Here is a 16480-nt window from a genome sequence, read left to right on the forward strand (position 1 = left end):
ATTTATCCATATATACTTGACATATATATATGAATCAGAATCAGATTTTTTTTTTTTAAATTAATCCCAAGGGAAGATGATATAATTTATATGTACACATATATGTTTTTATATTAATAATACATGTTTACAAAATTGTTTCAGGCATTTTAATATATGTGTGGTATAGTGGTCCAATAGTTAAAGATCAAATGAAATGAAAAATGCACTTCTATCACTCATAATAAAATCAGACACCCGCCTTATTTTTTAAAATACCAACATATCTAGTATATGATTAAATCACGACCATTATTGGGTTCATTCAGAGTCAGGCTACTGTAGTTTCTTCGCATAGCACCTCAACTACATTTCCAAGTATTGGTTTGCATCCTATTGTACATCATTTTAAACAGTCCGTTGCAGACAATTCAAGCAGCAACAAATCCAGTCCCCAGATCCGCTCCGTCATTTCGCAGCAGCTTCAGTAGCACCCGCGAGCGTAGTAGTAAACAAGGAGACCACGTGTTTCCAGGACTGCGCCGTGATTGGCTGAGCAGGGTTGGGCAGGAACACACCCCTCCGTTGTTTACGGACTTTTTGCAGTAAAACGCACTGAGCACAACTGTTGGACCGTTAACACAACACACCTCCTGCCCGCCTCAGAAATAGTCCCGAAATAGAGCCTAATAAAATGCCTGTTTAAGAACCGCAGCACGTCCATGAATACATTTCACATGCAACTGTGCAAACTTTTGCTGAACGGGTTTATAAAATGTATATTTATGTGAACCATTTAGAAGCAATGACTCCACACACACCGTGCATTGAACTGTTAGGAAGTGAATTGCGTGCCGTGATATGGGTTGGGGAGGTGTTGAGCAACTGTGGGGGGGCAATAAAAGTGCTTTACACAAAGAGCAGCTGGTGGGCGGGGAGAACCCTCACACTCATTAGATTGTGATTACATAACTTTTGTCTGCCCTGCTTTGTGCGTGTGCGCATGTTTGTGTGCGCATGTTTGCGTGTGCTTACGGGCACGTACTGTAGTGGCAGCACTCGTGAGGTACGTGCAGGGAATATGGCTGAGCTTCTGTTCTTAAAGACACAGCGCATGTTTTTATTCTCGGGAATGTGGCGGTCACCGATTCATTCGTGCAGGAGTCGACGTTAAACTGGACAGCTGGATGATGAAAAAAAAAATCTCTCTCATATGTTATCTGCCTAATTTATAGGTGGATTACAACAAACTGGAACCTTGCATCCGATCAGAAGTGAACAGCTCGATTTGTCAAAAAAATGTCCAACAAATATGCTTGAAACTGCTTGAATTATGAAGTAAATTAGAATTCCTCAGAACTATATTTAATATCATCCTTGTACTGAAAAAATAGAGTCAAGTCAACTGAGTGATTGAAATGTGTCTTGGTACGAATGGCATTATAAACAAAGTTGTCAGTTTTAGTTCAACGTATCCAATGTAAAAGTTACAAATAAAAATGTGTGTATGTGTTTTATTTTTTTTTATTGGAACGGGAATCAAATTATCAACATACTATTTACCTACATTTGTCCTGATCTAGAAGGTGCCATACAAACCAGTCGTTTACTGAAGTCAGACTACTCCACACATATTTCCTTTACAAATTGAACATTTATTTTCATTTTCTGGATATCATTTTTGCACAAAAAGAAGTATTTCATTTTCAAGACAGCATACTATCAGATAAGGTTATGGCGTGTTGCAGGCGTGTCCTCTTGCCCCATCACTTTTCTGAGGAAGCTGATGAAACAGTAAATAGATAATTCCATGGTGAATCATTTGACCAGACTGAAACTCCCCTGGAGGATCACATATTAATGTCCCGCTATGATTTTAGATAATTATTAATAATTTCGTCTTTCATTTAAATCAGTTGACCAAATTGGTCGAAGGTTTCTTGAGTGTATGAAGCTTGTTATCACAACATCATGGGGAAAAAAAGGTTGCAAATGGAAGGAATCCAGTGCTAGGCACTAGGCTCTGAGGAGGGTCGATACAGTCTGAGAATATACATTTAGTGACAGTCCATGATCATAAGTTAAACAACAATACTGTATGGAGAAGTTTGACACAAATTATCAATCATTAAACTGCATTACTCATTAAATTATGCATATTAAACGCAAAGATGGCCATCAGTAATCTTCATCTGTTTAAGACGTGTTTATGTACAAGAGAGAAAATTCCTGAATAAGCTAGAGTCCACCAAATAAAAATCTCACTGGAAAAAAATACACACACACACACGCACACACAAGCATGTCATATTTAGATTTAGTAAAAAAAATCAGTAGTCTTCAATAAGTTTCAACAAGTAGTTTGCATTGTCAGAAATAAAAAGAATTAAATAAAAAAATCAGAACTAATAAAACTTTGCTCTTCACATCAGATGAACAAGAAGATCATAAGCAGTGATTGCATCTTTTTGGGAATTAGTTGCACCATTTGTGGCCTACATGTCAGTTGGTACGTTTATTCTCGGTTTACGAGTGAGTCAGAGCTGACTCAGCAGAAATATTCCCGTCACAGCTGATGCATGATGAGTCCATTCGACAGTTGGCCCAGAAAAACCCCAACATGTGACATCGCTTATGTTATTTGTGATATTGTTATTTCTGTTATTTATTATTAATAGATTTAAATCAACTTCAAATGAAGTGTACTTCCTAATCCCGAACCAAAAAAAACAGATGATTTTCATGCTTGTTAGTGATCATCTCAACAGGGAGACACTCATTGACATGCAGTACAAAATTGCATCAGTGGAAACTTTCCGCCTGCATGACTTATTACTCATGCATTTCCTGCAACTTTCATTGTGTTTGATTTTTTTTTAAAATCAATCATGTTGTTTTGAAACTCATCATCAACTCATTCATTATAGGCAGTTCTGTTTGTTTAAAATATTAATATGCTTGTCATCACCATCATCCACCTAGTGTGCCATTTGCCAACACGCCTCTCATTTTACAGTTTGATCCCTCACTGTTTGTTGGTAAACTTTCTTCCGCCACTCTCACATCATGATTGGTCCGTCAGTGGAGGGTCTGCTTCCTTCTCTACCTGCAATGCAGGCAAGGTAGAAGTGGGCGTGGCTGTTTCACGGAACTCAGCTGGAGTTGTTTCCTCGCTTATCCTGAGATTTGCCGCCATTGCTGTGTGCTTTTTGTAAATGGAGTCGTAAGGGCTGTTTATGCTTGCACCTGCAAACAGAAATATACATTTTATAAGGCTTAGATTTCAGTAATTTGTTTGGTAAAGACGTGTCTGGCAGACAGAAGGGTTTTACGGCCAGGGTTTCTCACACAGGTGAGACGTAAATCATCAAAATTATTATTATTTCTTAGTCTTGTTCAGTCTGAGTGAATATGTTCTATTTTCATGACAAATCGCAATAACAACTGCAACTTATTTAGGATGTAACAGTGAAATCAATCTGTAGAATGTTATATGTAACGCTACTGAGATTATTGTGATAATAATAAAAACAGCAATAATGTTTAAAAAAAAAAAAAAAAAAAAAAAAGCTCAGTGAAAGAGAAGCTTGTTACTGAACATGACAGGGCGTTAGCGTCCGCACCTCGTTTGTAGAGTTTGGACGCCCTCAGGTGGCTTCTCCAGGCAGTGAAGGAGACGGCCGTGTCCTCGTCTTGACTGGAGTCTGAACACACACACGCGGGTCGATAAGTCAGTGAAATGGCGCCCTAGAGAACAATTCCGGAACCGTGGTTTATTTACCAACTGTGGTGTCATCTTGGTCACTCCCTGTAGTCACATCTGTCATGCTGCCATTGGACAGAACCTCTGAATGATGAGAGCAGACGCTTACTTTACCTAGTTTGACCCCAGTTGTTTGGTCCCACCTCCCTCTTTGCTTTGACTGCTCATAGTTTTGTGCTCGAGTGAGTGGGAAACTATGCGGAATAGGAATCACTAAGGCAGTGTTTTCCAACCTGCGTGTCGAGAGACTGTCAGGTGTTCCGTGGGAAATGATCCAGTTTCATCTCAACTGTCCGGAGATAGAGGAGGCCGATATGGTGGAGAAGCCGACCAAATGTGCAACTTTGAGTTGTTTTTAAACCTGATGCGCCTCTAACTTGAGCACACACCTTCACGACAAATTTGATGGAATGTTCTTTGTCGGACCCGCAACGACAAAGACTGTCGGCACCGCAGAGCTAACCGAGCTAACGGCGAGTGTGACGTCTCACTTCAAAACTCAAACCAAAGTTTGTTTTGTGGTTTAAATGTGGGCGAAAAACTTCACGCAGAACCAACAAATGCGCTCCAATATGCAAAGAGAGAAAGAATCGTTGTTGTGATTTGGCAAAGATTGTTAAAGATTTCTCCGAAAAATTTCCCTAACTAAGATGAAATCATGATCGTGATGAAATTATTTAAAGTAAACAAATAAATCATGACCTATTTTGCCATATGGGTCACCCCTCTCTGCAGACGTCTTAAAACAAATACATTTTCTGCTGTTAGTGTCTGCCAATAGCTTGTCAAAATACAATTTTGGGACAAATTATTTGGGATTTCTGGACTTCTGTTGAAGCACAATTGCAGTTTGGCTGAGCTTCCTTTAGTGGTGTGTCTCTGGATTTTTTCTTTGTGCTGAGTGAAGTGTGCTGTAGCTTACAAAGGTTGACAAACACTGCACTTAGTGTCACATGATTTTCTACTCAGGATGCATAAAATAAATAAAGAAAGAGTCTTTGGCATTTTCCAATTTTCCGTCTCACTGTTTTTTTTTTTTAATTTTGTTTTGTTTTTTTAATTCCTGTCCTTCCATCCAGCTCTCCTTCACCTCCCTTCCCGTTGATTCCCTACCCCCCCTCCATGTCTTTATTGGAAAATACTGGGGCGGGAACATGTTTACAAAAGTCTACTTAATTAGAAGTTTTTATTTAATAAATCACAACGCATGGCATTTTAGTAGTTGACACCAGACTAATGGAAATCAATTCTTCTCTACTCACAAGCTCAAACATCAGGGTGGTAGAGCTCCAGTAATGAGTCAACTCTTTGCTGGATAAATATAAACAGAACGTTTTTTGTGCTTCTATCCCAAATATTTTTGTGTTTCCCTCCTCATCCTGAATAATCCATCTATCAGCGGAATATTTATTCTCCTTCATCATGGATGTTTTGGTGATGCCATCACATAGTATAATACTATACAACCTGGAAATTGTGTTCTGAATAACGTACCCTATGAAAGAAAGTTTAAACACAGTTGTTCTTAATTAATTAAAATTAATTGATCCAAATTAATCTCTTAAAGGAGCAGCCTTAACAAAGACACCCATTTCTGACCATTGGGCTGTGCTTCATTCTCTCCTTCCGACAAATGAAGCCTCCACGAGGAATGTGAGGTGGACTTTTCCTCATCGCTTTTGAATTCTGTAATGAAGAAAAAAAATGTTATTTTTGGTTTAGCTCTGTTGAATCTTGAGATGCATTTATGTTGTTATCAAAGAGAAGGGTACACTTTAATGATGTCTACAGGAAATGCATCGTACTATTTAAATTTCAAATGGTGAGGGGAGGGTGCCAGCAAGTTGCTCTCTATCACCTTTCTTCCATCCTTCAATTCTGTCTTCTCTCTATCCCATCCTTCCTTCATTGTTCCTTTCTTCCTTCCTTCTTTCCTGCCTTCCTTATATCCTTGTTTAGGTGGATCAAGACTGTTAAATCTTTTAAAAATTTAAAAACTGTTAAAAATTTCAAATGGTGTGGAGGGGGTGCCGCCAGAAAGTTGGGGGAGGAGGCATTAGGTTTCAGTTGGAAAGTAAAATAGCAAGTGCCATCTGCAAAATGTATCTGTGTATTTTGCTTGACAAATCTTCCAATAAAAATAGATATCAAAAAAGGTTCTGATGGAAAAAAAAAATTCCATTTTTTTTTTAATTTGAGAAAACGGCGCGTGCTTGTTTTGAACTCACCCTTCTCATCATTTTGCATCTCATTGATCATTGGGTTTTCTCTCGCCACCTCCTCTAGCTTGACCTGTCCATCAACACGGAACAGAGCATCTATCTTTTTTCTTGTTTTTGTTTTTGTTTTTTAAGGCAGAGTGAGGTCACTTACCACTCTGACGAGATCTGATGCATTTTTCTCTGGTTCAGGTTCTTGCAGTTCAAAAGAACGTCTGCAAAAGAGAGCAGTATCATTCAATTTCAACCATTTAAAACACGGAATATTTACTAGCATTTACTTTACAAAACTGATTGAAAGGCCTTGAAATGCCACACTGATTCAGTGAGCTCAAGTCTTAGCGATGTAGCGACATACTTGGTGCAGTCACTGCAGAGTGCCGTGAGGAAGACTGAGACGATGAAGAGGATGATGATGAAGAAAGCCACTCCTGGCGATAGAAGCATCGACTCGGTGACCTCCAAGCCCACTGCAGCCATGATAGCCTAGATGGTCATTTCCAAACATCAACATATGTCATTTCGACAGCAGCGCAGTCATCATTGACGACAGTCTGTTCATGTTGAGTGCAGTCAGTCCTAAACAGCTGATGGAGTGACTTCAGACAGGAGTAGCCACAGGGTGTTTGGTCTCTGTCACTGAAGTGAAGCGTAGCCAGCTGGATCAGCATGAAGTCTTTTGAACAGCAGCAGCTCTGCTCACATGGTACCTGGAAATGCCTAAAGTTTATCTATCACTCAGGAAAAGTGAGATATAAACATATTATATTTATAACAAATAAAACGAACCCATTCCATTTGACTCTTGTATTTCTGTTTTTTCTCCTTTCTCATACTGACTTCCTCCCTTCCTTCTTTTTTCCATCCTCCCTTCCATCCTTCCCTTCTGCCGCTCCCTGTCTTCAGCTATCCTTTTTTCCCCTTCCATCCCTTACATTGGTCCTTCTGTCCTTTCTTTCCTTCCCTTGCTCTCTATCACCTCTCCTTCATCTATCCATTTTGTCTTCTTACTCTCCCTCCCTTTGTTCCTCTGTTCCTTCCATTCCTTCCTACTTCTTTCATGTCTTCCTTCCTTCCTTGATTTTCCAGACTCACCCTTCCTTTCCAGGCTCCATCCACGATTCTTTTTTCCTTCCTTCCTTGGTTCTGTATTCCGTCCTTCTTCTCTTCATTCGTTTTTGTCATCCTTTCATCTTTCATTCACCCTGCCTTCCTTTCATTCTCTCGATTGCAATCTCACCATTTCCTCTATCCATGTATTGTGTTTTCCTCCCTTCTTTACTTCATTCAGATCCATGCTTAACGTCCTTCACTTTTTCCATTTCTGTTCATTCATTCATTCCTTGGTTTTATGTTCCTTCCTTCTCTCCTTCATTTTTTCATCTTCCATCCGTCTTGTCTTCCTTCCTTTCATTATTCCTCCCTGTCATTCATTCCATTCCCCGCTCTCACCCACTAATCCTCCACCTTTTCATCCAGTCTTTTTCCTTTCCTTCCTTCTCTTTCTTTGAATCCCTTCCTACTTCGACCATTCCTTCCTTCTTCCCACTTTCTTTTTCCTGCATCCAGCCTTGAGTTTGACAGAAGATCCATCCAAACCATGAACTTGCATGACTGGTATGCCATTGTGGATTATAATAAAAGTTTCTCCATGCCCAGTTGCTCAAGATGAGCTTCGGTCCTACACAAATTCATGAATGTAAAAGCCAAGTCAGCACATTTTAATACGCCATATTCTTACACCCTCTACATCAGCTACATCCCGCTCTGTGTATACAGTGTTGAAGTTGTGCCGACATGAATCAGTTGCACAAACAGGTTCTTGTCAAACACACAGACGGGCGTCAATCACCAGAGGATACTGGCAAAATCTCAACGGCCCACATGTCACCTGCAATACTAACATGCATGTAAAAAGACAAAACAATTCCTGCCATCTCATGAAGGTTCCAGTGAGCAGCTGCTGATGTGTCATGATTGTTCATCTGAAGTCCTTTCCTTATGCACTCGATACTGATCCAGCTGTGTTTTAAAGATGAGTGACTGTCCAGGAACTAAAAGTTCAATCCAGTCTCTGCCAGAGAGCAAAGCACTCACAATATAGGCTTCAGCTGCGGCATGGAGTGTGATCAAATCCATGAACTCCTATATGTAATGTTATTGATTCAAGTGCCTTATGCCTAGTTTCCATAACAGTTCAACATTAAAAAGAACCTCTAAATATTGTGAGTCAAATAAATATTGCATCAAAAAATACAATAATAATAAGAATAGTAATAATAATTGTAAGTAATTTGTTTTTGTGAACAACTACTGTTCATAACTATTACATATATAACATATGTGAATAAATCTGCAACAGTATTTATGTGATATAAGTGTCGGTTTCCACATCAAACTGGCTAATACTTGAATATATGGTATATCCATGTATTCAGTTTACAATGTCCACTGTCACGATGAAATATGAATGTCCAACTGCTCGACTCAATATTCTGGGTTGACATATTAAAGCCAATGAAATGGAGAATGAAAATTCTGACAAAATTGTAAAACACTGAACAGAGTTTTTAGTCAATTCCGAGCCAAGAGAGATCAGTCACTTGATCAATACTTGTTAGTCAATAGAATCAGCTGTGTTTCTGTGATGTCACTCGTGAATGAAATCAACAACAGAAAGGTTGAAGAAGACACGTACCGACTGAAAGGGTTTCTGTGGTTCTGATCCAGTAGTGAAGGAACAAAAGTGTGGAATAGCTGAGCGTGACGGCGGTGTGTTCAGGTTCAGTTGGTTTTCTGAAAGTTTGCTCACGAACTCACTGAACAAACACGCCGAAACTGCTCTTTAAAGAAACACACGCACCATTTATCAGCTCAAGTCAAGAGGAAGGAGCTGCTGCGGCACCATCAGCTCAGAGCTCCTTAAATCAAATGTTGTTTCAATAAACACTGCATGTTCGTGTTGTTGTGGTTCACTGTGACTTTAATAGAAGTACTTTCATTTCAGTACCCTATATTTAAAAGATTGCATTTCATTTTGAATTTCTTCTTCTTGTCAGAGTTGTTTACTGTTCCGTTTTCATATTTCTGTGTGGAATTTCTTTGAAACAGACAAAAAGGGGTCGATAGACATAGGATCAAGATCAACATCAGTTTTTCACTGTTTCTTATTCCTTTCTTCCATTGTCTTTTATTTACATCATACAATTGCCATTCAACTACTCTTGGTTTTCCTTCCTTCCTCCCTTACGATCTCTTTTTTTGCCTCCTTCCTGTTTTCCACTCTTCCTTCCTCCCTTTCTTTCTTTCTTTCTTTCTTCCCTTCCTTCCTTCCTTCCATTCCTTTCTTTTCCTCCATTTTTTGTTTTTTTGTTCCTTCCTTCTCTTCTTCATTCTTACTTCTCGTCATGCCATCCTTCTTGTCTTGCTTCATTCTTTCCATTGGTCCTACCTGCCTTTCTTACCCACTCCTGCTCTCTCCCTCTTTCGCTCCATGCTTCCACCCAGTCTTATTTCCCACCTTCCTTCCTTTCTTTTTTCTGTCCTTCCTTCCTTTCTTCCTTCCTTAGTTTTTTCCTTCCTTCCTTCCTTCTTTCCTTCGCTCCCCATTTTCTCTCTCCCAATTCTTCCTTCTCTCCTTCATTCCTTCCTTCCTCCCTTTGCCTGGTTCACCCTTCCTTTCCAGTCTCCACGCACTCTTCTTTTTCCTTCTACGCTTTGTCCATTCCTTTATTTCTCAACCTTGCTCCTCTCACCATGTCCACCATCCATCTGTCGATCTGTCTTCCGTCCTCCCTTCATTCTTTGCTTCTTCTGCCTGTTTCCCTTCATTCTTTGGTTGCATGTTCCTTCCTTCTCTGCTTCATTCTTTTGAGTCATCCTTCCATACTTCTTGTCTTCTAATGCTTGTAATTCTTTCCTTCCCTTGCTTACCCCACTCCATCCTTTCATCCAGTATTTTTCCTTCCTTTCATTCAAATCCCTTCTCACTTTAGCTTTATTCAACCACACCTTTATACTCTTCTAACCCTAACCTTGTTTTTCTTTGCTTCCATCATCAAAATTTCTGTCTGTCATGGTGTTGTTCCATAAGTATTCCCCTGGTTTTTCATTTCCCTTCCTACCTTCCCTGTTTTAGACAGACAGATAGATGCAAAGTACTTGTGTTTTCCACATTTATCTGAGTGTTTCAGTGACTCATATGACCTTTTACAGTAATTCACTGTGGTATTCCATGTATTTTTTTAAGTAAAAACACAATGCATTGAATTTGTCCTACGTCCTGTATTTACAATGACTCACGAGCAGATGCACCCTATTTTGTTATTTATTCACCATTTATGGCAGTTTCCTTCAACAGTAGCAGTGAGTTTCTGTTCCTGCTGATTGACGGATATGTTGATCCTGGATCTTTATAGCTGTGGGCTCAAGTCGCGGACGCTGATAAGATTGTTGAGGCCAAACCGAAACTGGAACATTATCAGCGGCTCCACCCAAGCACACGCACCAGTGAAGCGTGACCGCTTTGCTGGACAGACTTTGTCATTATTTGATCAAGTTCTCAGTGTTGTTCTATTATTTTAAAGACACGGAACAATTCCATTTGCCTGAGATGAACGCCAGCGCACGGCGGCATCAGTTCCACCTCCGTTTTTGAGAATGAAGCAAACAGAATGATCACCTATAGTTCTTGAAACTCAAATAATTGGAAACAAAAAATGGAAGCTTAACCAGAAATTCTGGAAAGGAGAGCCCTGAGGACATATGCTGATGCACTTATACATACACAGAGGGAAAACGATCCACAATCACATAGAAGACTTAAGCCCCACTGCAAACACAGGTACTTCATAAACATACCTGCATATGGATACGCAATGACTCACTTGAAAACAAATGAAAAAATCTAACATTGCCAATGAAATAATCCACATACAAAAGTATAAACAGTATTCACAAAAAGGCACCTCAAATGCAGACAAACAACTACTCTTTGTTCACTCTGAAGGACAAATGAATAGCTAACACTGTATACAAATAAAAACACAAACATGTCCTGACGAGAACACGTCTGCGATATGATAGGGTCTTGCATGCCATGATAACACAGATATGTTATCTGTGTCCTCTCTTCAGCTGCGCTACGACCTGTGCACTCATGTGATTCACTGTCATCACACAGCACAAGGTCAGGCAGATGAAGGACACACACGCCAGCAGGATGCGCTCTTCCCCAAACATCCTGATCAGTGCAGGTCGTCTCATGAGGAAGTCCTCATAGAGCGCCTCCTGTTGCGCCAGCGTGCAGAGCGAGAGGAGGAGGTGGAAGAGTTGGTGCCCGTGGCCTATAATGTCATATCGTCCAGGGGAAAAGCGCTCAGGAATGGGACAGGAGAAGAAGAAGGCAGCCAGCAGGAACAGCACCACCTGGTGGAGACATGCCAACAAAAGTTGCTGATGCATGAAAAAAAGAATCCAAAATATGCATTAAAAAGCCTCTGTAGTGAGAGATTGAAATGAAAAGTTGTGAGCACACATCTTGGTAACGCACTCACATGTTAGCATTTCTATCTTTGTGAGGACTGCTCTTTGGCATAATGCTTTCCTCTCACCCTAAACCTAACCATCCAAAACACATGGCTTAACCAGGGCTCTGAACCAAACTTTATTCTAACCTTATTATCTTAACCTTATTCTAATGACCCATTTATTTTGACGCCTTCATGGCAAATGGTCCCCACAAGTAAAGGTTAACCAGGTGCACACACACACACCCACACACACTGAGTCGAAGCTTATTAACTTGACCTGCAGAAGGTGAAGAGGCATGGCAGGGCTGCTGCTCCAGTTTTGTGTGGACAGACGGTGGATGACCGGGCTGATGTCCAGCAGGTAGGCCACACCCATAGGTCCAACTTGGCATAACTTCCTGTGAAGTGGGTATGATCGCTGGAAACGCAGTTTGGCATAACAGCAGGCAGAGCAGGACAGCCAGGCCAGGAAGGCTGAGGCCGGGAGGAAGATCTGCACCCACCGACATGCGCTGATGTTAGTAGCTGCTGATGCTCATTTTCACTGGCTGAATTACCGACAAGCCTCACATGTATCTGCCCCAGAGTGCTTTGCCTCCAGACTGAGTCGGAGCTGTACAAGTACAGGGCCAGGGAGCAGCCATACTGGTAGACTGCCACACCAACGTAGTCGAGGAAGAAGAGCGAGTAGTGAGCCCGCTCTGAGTGGGACTGAAGCAGGTGGGCCGACGCGCTGTGACACCGGCATATTGATGATTAGTATTCTGCTCGGGCAAAAGCAGGCATGTGCTTAAGCTAGAAATAGGGCACCCGTTGCGAAAAATTGCTCAAGAAAATGTGTATTCTAGTTAGTAATCTTACTGTCCTTAAAAATTTGGGTGAAACTCATAAGAAAAATAATGTAACTTTTCCCCACTTCCCCACAGAATGACAGAAAAGGGTCTACTTTCACAAAGGGTTGATACTTGTGACCACTAGGGGTCTATGTGTCCCAAGTATCATAATGATGTGACTTTATTAAAATTAGAATATGTTACCTGCAGGTCAGATATGTGATGGAAGAGCAAACATAAAGGATTAATGGCATGGATGAGACATCCAGCGAAAAGCCCTGACCTTCAGGCCCTTGCAGCCGGAATCCCAGGAGCCCCTACAGGAAATCAGAGTTATGACAGCAGAACTGTCCCGCAGAAACCATAGTTTTTGTGTCTCTACCCCTCCTTGGAAGACTGAGAAGGTCAGGAACCTCAATGCGATGCAGAGAGCGGCCAGCAGATGGCTCCACACGTTCAGCGTTTCATTGTGCAGCTGGAATAGACTTAAGACGTAGCAGCGCCATGACTGGCCAACAGGACGGTATCCTGACAGAATGTAACGCTCCCGAAACAAAGGAGGTACGTCGACATCTCGCACTGTTGGAGGAAGAGACGGGAGGAGCCTGCGTAGACCTGGGAGGAGAGCCAGGCATATTGTGGGAGGGCTGAAGGACACCTGGACCATGATGGTGGTTTCCTGCTGGAGAAAAACATGTAACAATTTGAATGATTGCTAGCATTGATAGAGCGTGAGGTACTTGAGTCAAGCTAGCCGACGCTTCCGTCATCACAGCCTTGAAATGAATTGAAAGAATTGTTTTTTCACATAACTACTTTTAACTACTTTTTTTCCATAGTTTAGTAACTTTTGAGTATGTTGCACTTCTGAGAGTAGTTGTCTTTACTTGAATATACTTCCCCGTACTCGACTACGTTTAATCGCTGGAGTTCCGTGACGTGAACCCAAAATCAGCAACGTGGTTGAGTCACAATTGTCCCGGGTTAGTTAGCATGAACTGGGTGTTTCATGGTCTGAGAAAACTGAACACCTTTGGCCCCACAATGGCTCCTTGTTTTCCTTGGCTAACAAGCTACGGAATGCTGTGTTGGTAGACCAGATCTGTGGCAGTAGCAATTCCTGCCTTCCAAAATTCTACGTCTCACCTCAAGAAAACATGGTGGTAAGTGCTACCTGTATAAACAATATACTCTAAATATTGTAGTTCATAGTTGCTACACACTGACACTTCGTCTGTTGCCAATAGCTCACATGATCCAAACAAGTGACTAAACACTTTTCTGCACTGTGTTGTCTCAAAAAAAAAAAATCAATGATGTATCTTTACTTTTATTTCATTAATTTGCATTTAAAGCAACAACACGCTTACTTAAATGCACGATTTTGCCAGGCTGCATCGACATTTTAATATAATCGATTAGAAATAACATCCGACTTACGACCGGGATCGGTTCCTACCAACCGGCCGTAAGTCAGATAGGACGTAAGTTGAATGCCAGACATTGAATTAAAAAAAATAAGCATCTTCTGGCCGTGGTCGTAAGTACGGGTGGACATAAGTCGAGCAGGTCGTAAGTCGGATGTTACTTATATTAGTTTAGTTGCCAATGGTCTATCATCGTTCTCCTAGCACAAACCGCAGTAAGAAGAGAAAAGGCTGAGGCTACCAACACAACCAAAATGGTCAAACGCATGGGATCACTTTACAAAGGACATATACCTTCCACACCACAATTCGAGCATTTAAAATCCAAATACAAAAATAATACCCGGGAATATATTAAGCGATTACAACAATTTACATCCACTTTTAATTGAATTTATTTGTACACTACTAAAACATGTCGTGTTCATGAACTTGTAAACGTCATATGCCGATTACTTGACTAATAGCTAAAGTGGCCGATGACAAGTCGACCGTCAAAATGATTGTTTGTGAAATGAGTGGTAATAATGAGAACTGGAAACGTGTGTTCAGTGGTGGCTGCTGAAAAAATGTCCTGGGAGGGCTGTGCTAGTTTCACATTCAAACATGTCAGGACATAAAATTTGTTACAGGCACTGAATATTATTTCTGTGTGAAACAGTTCTTATTAAAGACCATGTCAAACATAATTCTAGCATATTCTATGGTCCCGATTGGATGAATTTGCTGGTGCCATGTGGCCATTTCATGTCTGTCGTGGGCTTAGCAGCCGTGGGAAGGGTGTTGTTTCCATTGCCTCACAAGCACCATATCACCATACCATATATATTTATAAAGCACTAAGCAATCATTGTTTATAGGTCAATCGAAAATGATGAATAAATGTTCCATTAAAAATTAAATGGCTTTGTTTAGGTAGGATACGGTGTGAGGGAGGATTCCAGTGCCCCCTAGTGACCCGCTGCCACTGTGTACTGGATGTTCCTTGAGGGTAGAAGAATTGTCACCACTGGTGTGTTAGTCCTCACTCAAGTCAGTTATGAGATAGAAGAGGTGGCGTCAAAGATAGCATATGTAAATCTGTCAGCAACAATGCAAGGTTTAGTTCTTTCAAAGGACAACCCTCCTTTCTCAGAGTAATGTTGGAATATTTGCTCATGATGATACATGCGCCTACGGTCACATGATGCATGCTCTTTGCTACCAGAGGAAATCTCTGAATATTATAAACATTTAGAGACAGGCAGAAGCTCTGTCAAGTTTGGACACACCTTCTCATTCAGTTTTTTTTTTTTTTTGTTACTACGTTCTACATACTGAGGGCATCAAATATATGTAGCAGGATGAATGGGATTGTGAAGCAAAGGAAAAGAAAAGTAAAATAACTGTAAACGTGTTTATGTATTAAACTACTTAAAGTAGCTTCCATTTGCTTTGTTGACAGTGAGCTTCATGATGCTGTCACCTGTTGGAACATGGTAATCAAACCAAAGGGTTGCTCTTTGGAAGAAGCTAAAATATAAGACATGTTTAGATTAGATTAGCTATCCTTTATTTGTGGGTTTTTTTGTTTGTTTTTTTATACATAATTCCATATGTGTTCATTAATAGTTTGATGCGGTCATTGAGAATTTGCAATGTCATGAAAAATGAAGAAGAACCATTCATTGTGTGTCCAAACTTTTGACTGGCAGTGTAAGTGCTTATTTTGGAAAAAGAACCCATGTTGATGCCCTATCTGAGGTGGACATCTACAGCTCCCAAACGTACCGCCATCTCCGAGGCCCAGCAACAGAGCTCTCTAACCTCAACACTGCCACAGGAGGTGCTGGTTAGTTTGCTCGGCCCCATCGCAACATGCTCTCAAGACTGGAGATTCTATATCTGCTCTATCCTGCTCTCCAGTCAGATCTTATACATGGACAGAGTCAGGAAAATGCAGGCAACATCAATGCAATCCTCTGGCCAAGCTTGCGGCCTCTGTGTTACAGAGCACTATGTCGGCATTCTGCATGGATTATAGTCATTTATCCATTGGTACTTCATGTTTCAAGTACCATCAATTCCACATCACATTTGGTGTTAACAGTGCTTTATTTTATTAACAGTGTCAATGGTGTTACAAGTTTAGTTTATGATTTGTGTTGCTTTCCATCAACAATGTGTGACGTTTTGTCTATCCTGCAGCATATGAAGTGTTTTTTATGCTTCTGCTGTATGAATGCAGTATGTTAGAAGTGTATATATTTTATGTAAGAAAATTAACAGGTGAAGTTTCAATAACTTGTGTAGAAAAAGTCAATAATTATTAAAGACACTAGTGAAAAATAGCTGTTCTATGGCCACAAAAAATAAACAACATGAACCAAACCTGAGTTTCTTCAAGACAGGAGCTGCACTGTATCCAGATGGTGAATTTTTAATTCCATCATTATTCTTATTCTTCAAATACTCCTACTATTTCTTTGTGGTAGTTCCCCTCTGAGAGCGACTGACTTGTCCCTTGCCCCTTCCTTGCCGACTGCACATAAACACAATGTGTTCTTGTTGTTCTCATTAGAGCCGATTTCAGCCTGAGAAGGAATATCTGCTGAGGATTTGTGCCGTCATGGGACTGCAGCAGCACCACACTCGCTGCATTGTTCTTGCTGCTACATTACTCAAACAGCTATCATCCAATTAGCTTTGGAATGTAGAAAATCTATCTATCTATCTATCTGTCTGTCTG

General features: G+C 40.6%; 2 protein-coding genes across 4 annotated transcripts; both read right to left on the reverse strand.

Annotated features, from left to right (window-relative positions):
• Positions 1-1653: 1653 nt before the first annotated feature.
• si:ch73-204p21.2 (uncharacterized) lies at positions 1654-8797 on the reverse strand. The gene is made up of 8 exons (XM_053853496.1): positions 8660-8797; positions 6320-6447; positions 6116-6176; positions 5971-6034; positions 5342-5428; positions 3761-3826; positions 3603-3683; positions 1654-3225 (listed from the first exon to the last, which is right to left on the reverse strand). Exons 2-8 carry the CDS (start codon positions 6439-6441, stop codon positions 3044-3046), a joined length of 663 nt encoding a protein of 220 aa, XP_053709471.1. The 5' UTR covers positions 6442-6447; positions 8660-8797; the 3' UTR covers positions 1654-3043.
• Positions 8798-11076: 2279 nt separating this feature from the next.
• LOC128752361 (membrane progestin receptor beta-like) lies at positions 11077-16270 on the reverse strand. 3 transcript variants are annotated; one of them, XM_053853493.1, is made up of 6 exons: positions 16124-16270; positions 12708-13004; positions 12530-12642; positions 12063-12225; positions 11770-11985; positions 11077-11388 (listed from the first exon to the last, which is right to left on the reverse strand). In XM_053853493.1, the coding sequence occupies exons 2-6, from the start codon at positions 12990-12992 to the stop codon at positions 11077-11079; spliced, it is 1089 nt and encodes a 362-aa protein (XP_053709468.1). In that variant the 5' UTR covers positions 12993-13004; positions 16124-16270. The 3 variants fall into 3 exon arrangements, with proteins under 3 accessions (XP_053709468.1, XP_053709469.1, XP_053709470.1); XM_053853494.1 differs by having other exon boundaries at positions 12708-13007; positions 16124-16269; XM_053853495.1 differs by lacking the exon at positions 12063-12225 and having other exon boundaries at positions 12609-13004.
• Positions 16271-16480: the final 210 nt, after the last annotated feature.

This window comes from Synchiropus splendidus, chromosome 1 (genome assembly GCF_027744825.2).
Source record: "Synchiropus splendidus isolate RoL2022-P1 chromosome 1, RoL_Sspl_1.0, whole genome shotgun sequence".
Lineage (NCBI taxonomy): Eukaryota > Metazoa > Chordata > Actinopteri > Syngnathiformes > Callionymidae > Synchiropus > Synchiropus splendidus.